The 11,191-nt window shown below is 42.0% G+C and overlaps 1 protein-coding gene across 4 annotated transcripts in view; it reads left to right on the top strand.

Moving 5' to 3' along the window:
• Positions 1–1,005: 1,005 nt before the first annotated feature.
• The window catches only part of ankrd6a (ankyrin repeat domain 6a), a 15,534-nt gene continuing 5,348 nt past the window's right edge, over positions 1,006–11,191 (top strand). For 2 of the 4 annotated variants that reach the window (XM_032499816.1, XM_032499814.1), the window contains exons 1-9: positions 1,007–1,225; positions 3,589–3,789; positions 3,901–3,999; positions 5,754–5,852; positions 6,038–6,136; positions 7,399–7,497; positions 9,271–9,348; positions 9,869–9,973; positions 10,337–10,516. In XM_032499816.1, coding sequence (XP_032355707.1) covers positions 1,166–1,225; positions 3,589–3,789; positions 3,901–3,999; positions 5,754–5,852; positions 6,038–6,136; positions 7,399–7,497; positions 9,271–9,348; positions 9,869–9,973; positions 10,337–10,516 — 1,020 coding nt within the window. In that variant the 5' untranslated portion in view covers positions 1,007–1,165. Of the gene's footprint in view, positions 1,226–3,588; positions 3,790–3,900; positions 4,000–5,753; positions 5,853–6,037; positions 6,137–7,398; positions 7,498–9,270; positions 9,349–9,868; positions 9,974–10,336; positions 10,517–11,191 lie in introns of all 4 variants that reach the window. The other 2 variants (XM_032499817.1, XM_032499818.1) reach the window with 2 other exon arrangements.

The following is an 11,191-nucleotide window of genomic DNA, read 5'->3' as shown; positions in this document are numbered from 1 at the left end:
TCAGCAGTCAGCAGTCAGCAGTCAGTAGTCAGTAGTCAGCAGTCAATGGTCAGTAGTCAGCAGTCAGTGGTCAGCAGTCACCAGTCAGTAGGCAGCAGTCAGCAATCGGCAGTCAGTGGTCAGTAATCAGCGGTCAGCAGTCAGTAGTCAGCAGTCAGCAGTCAGTAGTCAGCAGTCAGTAGTCAGCAGTCAGCAGTCAGTAGTCAGTAGTCAGCAGTCAGCAGTCAGTAGTCAGTAGTCAGCAGTCAGCAGTCAGTAGTCAGCAGTCAGCAGTCAGCAGTCAGCAGTCAGCAGTCAGCAGTCATAGTCAGCAGTCAGCAGTCAGTAGTCAGTAATCAGCAGTCAGTAGTCAGTAGTCAGTAGTCAGCAGTCAGCAGTCAGTAGTCAGTAATCAGCAGTCAGTAGTCAGTGGTCAGCAGTCAGTAGTCAGTAGTCAGCAGTCAGCAGTCAGCAGTCACCAGTCAGTAGGCAGCAGTCAGCAGTCAGTAGTCAGTAATCAGCAGTCAGTAGTCAGTAGTCAGTAGTCAGCAGTCAGTAGTCAGTAATCAGCAGTCAGTAGTCAGCAGTCAGTAGGCAGCAGTCAGTAGTCAGCAGTCAGTGCCAGGCTCTGTAAATGATAGTGAATGTCTACCAGCTTGTGATGTTATAAAATCTCTAATGATCTTCATGTTTGATAAGAACTACACAGTGTGTAACTCAGCTTTTTGTTACACTATGACCTTACTTGATTTCAATTTAACTGGAGATTTTTTTTATTTTTATCATGTGGAACAACAAAAGCTTAGCAAAGCAGGTTTTATCTGAGCGGGTTGATCCTAATCCACATGGAAAGCATTTCAGAAAGATTCACCAAAGACACACAGTGTGTGTGCGTGTGTGTGTGTGTGTTTACATGACAGTGTGTAGATGAAGTGTCAAAGCTATTATTGTAGATGGATGTTACCCTCTCTCTCTCTCTCTCTCTCTCTCTCTCTCTCTCTCCCTCGTCCCTCTTTGCCTCTCTCTCTGAGCTGTAATGCACTACAACAGCTGGCAGCCTCTCAGCACATCTTCCCAGTGAGTAGCCACTCTGCTGCTGTTGCTGCAGCAGCTGCATCATCCTCTCAAACACCACAAACACAGCCAGCGACTCTTTGAAGGGCTTGTTTGGATTTTGCATGGATGGATGCTCCTTTCTCTCGCTGCCCCAGGGAGTAACAGAAGTCTGCCGGCTCTGGAGGATGAGGTAAAACATAACGGACAACACAACACAATGCACCTGTTTTCTGTGAGACGTTTGAATAATGTGAACATATCAATACTCACATTGGAGAAATACTTTTTAGATTAGATGATATTAGATTAGACTTTATTCATCCCACAACGGGGAAATTTAGTTATTACAGCAGCAGCATTTTCTTCAATAACAGCAAAAAAACAAAACACACAAACTAGTAAACACACAACAAATACAGGCAAACAATAAACAATGATTATAAGGTAGACTGAAAGTAAGCAAAATGGCGTCAAATAAAAGTATTTTAAAGTGCGGTTGCCATGATACAAGAAACAATATTGCGGTGTAAGTGCAAATACTGAATTTTTCATAAACGCTTCTTTTTTTACATGTGTAAGCAGTATTTAATGTGGTAGATAATATGCCATGCCCCATTTGTTACACTATTCTTGTTTGCGTTATGCTTGTCGCAACTCAAAGTTTAGTTATTCAGGATATGCTATGTTTCAAAACTTATATGTGTGAGGCTATTTGCACCCGGCCCACTGGGGACAAAATCCCAGTGTGCCATATTGTCCCCAAACGTCCCAGTTAGAGTAAATGCCGTGGACATATTTTTTGTAAATCTTTACAATCACTCCGTAGAAGAACCAAGCAGGCCCGCCTTGTTGCACTATGCATTTTCTCAAAATCCGCTTAGGCAAAGCCCTGAGACAGGGTTGCGTTCTCATCTCCGTGTCTCAAAGAATATCTCGTTTTCATTTTCGATTCTTAAATCAATAATCAAGGGCCCATCTGAACAATAACCAGGGGCCCATCTGAACATTAAAGCAGGTTTTACTTCGTGTAATCTCTGATCATTCCTCCTGGGATTAGTGAAGAGAAAAGAGTCAGAGGGAACGATGAGTCAAAGTGTTTTTTTTGTGTTCACAAGCTTTGGATTCAAAACTGTATATAATCGCCGACAAAGATTAAATGTTGACCCTTGACATGGAGCGTAATCTGTCATCTCCGTAGCAACACTGAGATGAAATCCTTTGTCATTTGGGTCGGATGTTTGACGTTAACGGAGCGGGACTGTCAGCGTGACAGTTCAGGTCAACATCAAGAGTGGGGGATGAAATTCATGCAGCACAATATTTACCGTGGCAACACTTACTCAGCACCTATCACAGATGTTAAATCACAAAGTAAAGAACAGTAAAAGCACCTCTAGCTCACCAAGTAGCCTAGAGTGTGCCCCCGCCCCCCCATCGACCCATGTATGCTGAGTCCATGGCAGCGGCTCGGGTTCGGTTCCGACCCGCGGCCCTTTGCTGCATGGCCGCTCACCCTCTCTCTCCCCTTTTCTGTCTTTAAGTTCTCCATTCAACTAAAGGCCATACAAGCCAAAAAGTAATCTTAAAAAATAAATAAATAAAAAAGATAGAAAGCAACAATACACAGGACCGAGAAGTGTAAATCACAGCAACAACAGCAGATAAAGAAATAACAGCAGAGACAAATCAAAGATATTAGCTATTCGGATAGGCTAACCAAAAAATAAACAACCCAGCTCTTTCATGAATCCGTCACGGGAGTCAAGGAATTGCAAAGATAAGGGGAGAGCGCTCCATAGATTTTAATGGCTAGAGCTTGAAAAAGACTGTCAACTTGAGTTTTATAGTTGGTTCGAGGGAAATCCAGTTCATTTAGCTTAGATGATCATGATGTCAGAGCCTGATTTGGCATATGGTGGCTGGAATAGGTTTACACACCCAGGTTAAAGTTGATTATTAAAAAGAGGAATAATAAAACACCTTTTGGAAATTGATCTTAATTTTAAAAAAAAAACTACCTTTCAAGGACACCAATTTTCTTGGCATGGTGTTATTTCAGTAAGCCTGATAGCCGGTTTGATTTGCATAGAGAGATGATCCTATGGAAAGTTCCCCATGCCAATCTCTCTGTATGGTGAAGGGTGTGTGATGATGGGGGGGTATTTTAATTCCAAAGGCCAAGGGAACTTTATCAGGATGTATAGTATCCTGATCCATGAAATAACTGACTTTTTAAAATAAAGTGTGCCTTCCATGGGAATTTAACATGGGGGGGGGTTTATACTTTTGCCCCCTGTATTTTAAAGAAGAACAGTGATATACTGGTGAGTTAAGTTATGCAGGGCTCTAAAAGTTAACAATAGTACTTCAAAATGAAGTCAGTGACGTGAAGTCAGTTTAAAATGTGATCTCTTGTGATTTCTAGCGAACTTCTAGCTGCAAATAGGACGATATAACTGATTATGATGACGTTATGTTTTTAGTTTTTCAGCTGAAATCTTCTTCTGTTGCGTTAAGTGTTGTAAAGTACAGAATCTGTTTATGCACACATAGACAGTACAGGTACGCAGGTCTACGTGCATGAGCGTGTGTACGTCAGCAGTGATGAGTCACCAGGCACCGGTCCACGATCCTTCACCCCCGTGCCAGAGGCCGGGTCTGCAGACGGCCCTGCACCGAGCCGCCATGGTGGGGAACAGCAACGTCACGGCGGCTCTGATCCAGGGCGGCTGCGCTGTGGACCTGCAGGACAGAGTGAGTGCTGGACACACCTACCTAGGAAAACCTTTAACATGAATACATTCTCACTTTGTATGGTTAATGAAATGATTTGTGATGGGATGCTTTGTTTGATGTGCGTTTGAGGAGGGCAACACTGCGCTGCATGAGGCGTCCTGGCACGGTTTCTCTCACTGTGTCAAACTGCTGGTCAAGTCAGGAGCTGATGTACACATCAGGAACAAGGTAGGAACATTATTATTACTATTATCATTATCCTGATGAATAATAACGAAACTTTCATCCGCATCTTGTTGCCTTCCAAAGCTGATAGAGCTGCTTCAAAAGAACAGTTAAAGTGCTTCTCAGGACACAGTTGTGCATTGCCAGACCTACAGTAGCTCCGCAGCAATGTGGAGTAAAGTTTGGCGAAAACACAGATACATTATGGGATAGTAGAAGAAAAAACTCTCCAGGATGTTTGCCTTTCTTTAAACCAATCACAATCGTCTTGGGCAGCCCTAACTCCGGACGCAGCAACGCTGGCTCTGCAGAATAGTCTCGGGAAGTGGAACATTTGCACCCTGCAAACGAAAACATGACACACAGTAGTAAATTAAGTTTACTGTTCACACAAGAGAGTAACCAGAGCCAAGGCTGGACTGGGACAAAAGAAATGGTTCTGGGCATTTTTAGCACAAACGGCCCACTCTAATTGGTCAGCCAGACTCCTGGCAGTGCGTGAGTTGAACTAAGTGTCATTGGAGCAGTATGAACAAGTGAACAAGACAGTAATCACTCGCTCTCTCTGAGTCATTGGTGGTTCCAGGTGGCTGGAGTAGACAATCTCCATATTCAAGTATAAATACAAGCACACTCAAAGAGGAGTCTCGGCTAGAAGAACCTAAAGTAACATACAACCCTGTGGCCTACAGTAAAGCTCCATGAGCTCATTGAGTGTCTCAGTGTTTCATGTAAAATCTTTCAGTTTCCTTTTGGATGATTATATTGTATTGTCATCCATCTTTACCAGGGGAACCCTAAGTCAAATAATGGGCTGTTGACTGCCCTTGCTTTGGGCCGATTGGTTCCCATGTTTTAGCCCTTGTGTTGAAAAATCAACACTTTTAATGACGTTTTTCATCAATGTTTTTAACTTTTTCTTATGTTTTTGTCCATTTTTTCAACACTTTTGACGTTTTTTTTCAATGTTTGTCACTTTTTTGGACAATTTCAACACTACGTAACACTAACTTATTAACTTTAGTAAGTTTAGTTTTACAGTTATCTTTGGAATTTATGGTCAATAAACCTCATTTATAGGAAAAAATACCTAATGTTTGAGTTAGAAAAGCAGAAATTAGGAATTATTTCGACTAAAATTAAAGGAATGGATGTTGATGGATAATCACAAACCGGAATATGTCAACTTTTACGCAATACTATTTCAAAAACAAATTTATTCAAATAAATATAAAATTGAATAAAACGCCCCAAAATTAATAAAACAAGAGATGTGTACTTGCCAAAGAGCGTTGTGAGGAATCAATCATGTTATTTTGGGGAATTAAAAAGAACATTGATACAGGAAAACGGGTCAATTTCACCCATGAACAACATAAGGGTTAAAATAACGATAAAAAATTATTATTTCGTTTGATTGGCCCAAAGGTACACCGGCCCACTGGGACAATGCCCAGTATGCCAGACGGACAGTCCCGGATACACCGTTAAACCTCATTCGCTCTAACCAGTGCATCGCCGTGTGTACTACGTCTTTACCATATTGTCCCAAAACGTCCCAGTTAGAGTAAATGCCGTGAACTTATTCTTAGTAAATCTTTACAATCATTCCCTGAAAGAACCAAGCAGGCCTGCTGTGTTTCACTGTGCATATTATCTTCAAAACCTTCCATTTTCATCATTTGTTGTTGCATTAATCCTGAAAATGTACCTCCGTTGATCCAGACTAACTTTGTAACTGTTCTACGTTGCTTCAGACAGGAAACACAGCTCTCCACCTGGCCTGTCAGAACGCACACGCTCCCACTGCTCGCCTTCTGCTGCTCGGAGGATCCGCACCAGACACCAAGAACAACGTGAGTCCTCCAGTATCCCACAATGCACTGAGCTCTCTTTAGAGACTAACATGTGATTTAAAAACTAGTAGACTCTTCGCTATGGCACTACTGCACCACACATTGAGTGTTGAACTGTAAGAAATAATTTCACAATGGGATCATGATGATATGACATTAAACTAAGAACTGTGCTTTGGTTCCAGAGGGGCGACACCTGTTTGCACACGGCTGCTCGCTACAACAACCTGACCCTGGTAAAGATCCTGCTGAGTTCCCTGTGCTCTGTGAAAGAGAGAAACCGGGTACGATATGTCAGAGTTATCAATTTAATAGGCTATTCCGAGACCTGAGACCAAATATGACACCATCAACTGTAAAAATAATGGACATTTTTTCAGTTCTGGGCTCTGGTAAGTGGAACCAAGTGCCTTAAAGCTGCGTTCTCTCTAACGTCCAGCAGGGGGCAACTCCACTGGCTCCAAAAAGTCTGTTTCTATAGAAATCTATTGGACAATGACCCTACTTCTAAACATTTTCCTTATGAGTTTATGGTCTCATTCACTAGTTTCAAGTCTTCATCACAGCGTGATGTACATTTCTAAATGATGGTCCCATTTATTTTAAAATAGTCGATAGAGCAGGGGAGGCGATGCTAACCATGCTAACACTGTGGACATTGAAATAGCCTTAAACTTGTTTTGTGGTATTTTCCATGTTTTTCTCTAAAACATTGATAATTGGAACATTTTGTCTGCCTACAAATCACTTTGTTACATTACACAACATTACATTTAGCTGACACTTTTATCCAAAGCAACTTCCAATTAAGTGCTTCCAACCCTGAAGGTGCAAACTCCAGACAACAAGTATTAAGTGCAAGTTTGTGCAGTACTTTTTTGTTCAAGGCGTAGCAAAAAAAAACATGTTTTTAGCCTTTGGCAGAAGATGCGTGGGCTTTCGGCCATTCTGATGTCAGTAGGGAGCCGATTCCCCCATTTAGGAGCCAGGACAGCAAACAGTTGAGACATGGTTGAGTGATTGATTGTCCCTTTCTGTGTGTGTGTGTGTGGGGGGGGCAGAGTGGAGTCGACGGGTTGGGGTGTAGGGTTTGACCATGTCTTGGATGTATGCTGGCGCTGATCCGTTCATCTCCCTGTATGCAAATACTTTGGTCGCCTAAAAATGTCTTGTTCAGGATTCTGCTAAGCCGCTAACAAGGCTAGCTAACCACCGCTAGCAGGTTGCTTTTTGTACCTTAAAATATTTTTCCCAAAATCATTTCATTGGTTCATCCACTCCTAACAGGGTGAACGGCACTCCTGCATTGGCTTTGCGACTCTCTACCGAATTAAACCGCACTATGCAAGTTTGCCAGACCAGTAGCGGATCTGTATTTCCAATGAGACACAATGGGACAATTCCACTTCCAACCTGTAGGGGGACCAAAGAGGGGAAAAGTTGCTTTGAGGGAAAGGTTGCAGATTTTTGTACTGCCGTACATGCAGATGACAGGTGGGAGTACATAAACACACTGTGCAGTACATGTTTTGGTGTTTGCCTGTAGGCCGGGGACACCGCTCTCCACGTGGCCGCGGCCCTGAACCATCAGAAGACCGTTCAGCTCCTGCTGGAGGCCGGGACCGATGGGAAAATCAGAAACAAAGTAAGTTCCATCCACAAGCTGATTCACAATTATATTATCCTGATGTCCCCAAATATCCAACTGTTATCATTTCTTTTTAAGTGATCACATTATTTCTAGACTCAATAACACAAAGCTAATGCGAGCTACTGGCTATGGTGGACTATGGTGACACGGTTTCACATTTTTTATCTCTCTGAATTTTGTCAAAATCTTTCTAAGGCCCTTTCAATGTTTAACCTTTGAACTTGTTTGAGTGCTTCCCATGGCTTGAAAGGTCAGGGCATGAAAATGTCACTTTATGAGTTTTTTCATCATTAATATGCGCCCTATTAGAAACTTGCCCCCCTATGAGGTCATAAGGGGCAAGGTTACCTCCCCTTTGCCCGCCCAGAGAAATTGCCCCCCCCCCATGAGAGAGAGACATCATGGCTTTCAAACAAGCAAAGTGGCAGTTGGTCAAGGCCACTCACCCAGCCTCCACCTTACCCACCTGCAGATGCAGTATTAGGGGACCACTAAGGTCTATATAAAAGAGACTTCAGATACAGTATTAGGGGACCACTAAGGTCTATATAAAAGAGACTTCAGATACAGTACTAGGGACCACTAAGGACTATATAAAAGAGACTTCAGATACAGTTTTAGGGACCACTAAGGTCTATATAAAAAGAGACTTCAGATACAGTATTAGGGGACCACTAAGGTCTATATAAAAGAGACTTCAGACACAGTATTAGGGACCACTAAGGTCTATATAAAAGAGACTTCAGATAGGAGTATTAGGGGGTCACTAAGGTCTAAATAAAAGAGACTTCAGATACAGTATTAGGGACCACTAAGGTCTATATAAGAGAACTTAGATAGGAGTATTGGGGTCACTAAGGTCTAAATAAAAGAACTTCAGATACAGTATTAGGGACCACTAAGGTCTATATAAGAGACTTCAGATACGTATTAGGGGACCACTAGGTCTATATAAAAGAGACTTCAGATACAGTATTCAGGGACCACTAGGTATATAAAAGAGACTTCAGATAAGTACAGGGACCACTAAGGTCTATATAAAAGAGACTTCAGATACAGTTTAGGGACCACTAGGTCTATATAAAAGAGATTCAGATACAGTACAGGGACCTAAGGTCTATAAAAAGAAACTTCAGATACAGTATTAGGGACACTAGGTCTATATAAAAGAGACTTCAGATACAGTATCAGGGACCACTAAGGTCTATATAAAAGAAACTTCCGATACAGTATTAGGGGACCACTAAGGTCTAATAAAAGAGACTTCAGATAAGTATTAGGGGACCACTAAGGTCTATATTAAAGAGACTCAGTAGAGTATGGGGACCATAAGGTCTATATAAAAGAGACTTCCGATACAGTATTAGGGGACCACTAAGGTCTATATAAAAGAGACTTCAGATACAGTATTAGGGGACCACTAAGGTCATATTAAAGAGCTTAAGTAGGTATTGGGGGACCACTAAGGTCTATATGAAAGAGACATCAGATACAGTATTAGGAGACCACTAAGGTCTATATAAAGAAACTTCCGATACAGTATTAGGGACCACTAAGGTCTACATAAAAGAGACTTCAGACACAGTATAAGGGGACCACTAAGGTCTATATAAAAGAGACTTCAGATACAGTATTAGGGACCACTAAGGTCTATATAAAAGAGACTTCAGATACAGTATTAGGGATCACTAAGGTGAATATAAGCCTACTTCACTGTTTTGCTGTGGGCCATATAAAAGGTTTTAATGATACGCTGTTGACTTCCAGGCAGGTAAGACAGCCCTGGATATGGCCAGAGACAACAACTACAAAGACATGGCACATCTCCTGGCCAGAGCTCCTCAGGTTTGTGTCTGCATTATCAACTTATTACTTTCATTTTATACCAGGGGCGATTCTAGGATCAGACCCTAATGAGAATGAGACAGGAATATAGAGCATGACACTATAAACACTGTGATGGAACTAAACCTAACACTTTATTAGACACAGTAATAACATTCAGCAATTGTAGTTGCTTACATTTCAATTTGTGTACTATTCTGCACCATAATGAGTTTTTTTTTTACACTTTTTTATAACATTGAGCTTGAGCCCTCCTAAAAAGGTTCTAAAATTCCCATGTTTTATAGGTTCATATTCTATTTTAGAGAACAAACTAAACCAAAGCATTAGGGTGTACAGTGTCGAGAATGTGAATTGAAGAATTTTTTACTGTGATTGCGTCATATCTATCATAATCATTATTTTTAATAGCACTGGACATATTTGTATTTTTAGGCTTATTCTCAGCAGTACATCATAAAATGTAGTATTGCAACATGTCTTAAGACATTTTTAAAGCGGATTTCTTAATTGTCCTCAGGTACATCACTTCATGCGAGGAAGAACAATCAGGAAACAAAGAGAGAGAGTGACAGCTGAGCGCAGGACCCAGTCCGACCCTCGAGTAGAAATACCACCAAACAAAGTAAGTTAGAAAACACCAGAAACAGCTTTTATTTATGGCAGTGGTTCCCAACCTGCATTCATTAAAGCCCCTCTACTTGGATCTAAAACATTAGTCCTCCATAGTCTGTTTCCTGGTTTTGTCTCATCTTGCTTAACACATTCCAGCCAAGATCTGGCGTCTCTCCTAACGCCCCCCCCAGGTTGGGAACCACAACCATTGCATGGGGGTCTCCTGAGCTGTTGGGAAAACACTTACAGTTGAGTTAGTCACATTAAATCTTCAGATATGAAAAAAATGAAACTAACATTTCCTGTCAATGCTTCGTTGACTGCAGTTTTGATTTTGCAATTGACGCGACTCTGTTCTTTTGGTCCCGAGCAGGATAGCAGTTCTGCAGCGATGGAATCCCCCAGCAGTGGACAAACAGAGACCATTACAGTCTTTAAGGTGGGTCCTCACCAGCAGAACCAGCAGCATCACCACAAAAGCCCAGCCGCCATCAGAGGCCACCGGAAGAGGAGGAGAGGCAAGGACCCGGGAGGTCAACAACAGAGACATCAGGTCCACAGTGGATGGTTTATGTGACATCCAGAACTGGAGGTTATAGTGTTGTTCACATACTGTATAAAGATTATACTTTCTCATGTTGCCAGACCTTCCTCCACAGCACTGCAAACGAGGGTCTGACTAGTCCTCACAGCATTTTGGGATGGAACGTGCTATGATTGCTTATACGTGCATTTCTTTAAACTAATCAAAATCGTCTCTGATGGTGCTTAGTGCCGGATGGATGTAGTACTCGAGTCCAGACTCAAGACCTATTTTCTATGGTCTTGGACTTGTCTCGGACTCGCTAGTATTTGGATTTAGATTTGTCTCGGTCTCGGCCACTGGTCTTGCCAAATATGGCTTTTGGTCTCGACTGAGTCCAGGTCTCTTTATTATGTTGATAATATTGTTGGAGGGAAAGTGAAACACAGTTCAGGTGGGGATGTTGTTCGGCTTTTCACAAGTTTAGACTAACGCTACGGCACTGATTGCTAATGTTAGCGCAACAGCATTAGCCTAGCCTAATACACTCAAACCTATTTGGATTCGGTCTTGTCTTGGACTTGAACCTATTTGGACTTGGTCTTGACTTGGACTCGTATTGGACTGGACAAAGGTGGTCGTGACCACAGCCCTGTCATGGAACAGAAAACTCTGATTGGACAGATAGTCTAGCTAGCTGTCTGG

Source organism: Etheostoma spectabile, chromosome 20, assembly GCF_008692095.1.
Source record: "Etheostoma spectabile isolate EspeVRDwgs_2016 chromosome 20, UIUC_Espe_1.0, whole genome shotgun sequence".
In the NCBI taxonomy this organism is placed as follows: domain Eukaryota; kingdom Metazoa; phylum Chordata; class Actinopteri; order Perciformes; family Percidae; genus Etheostoma; species Etheostoma spectabile.
This window is presented reverse-complemented; position numbering and strand designations above follow the sequence as displayed.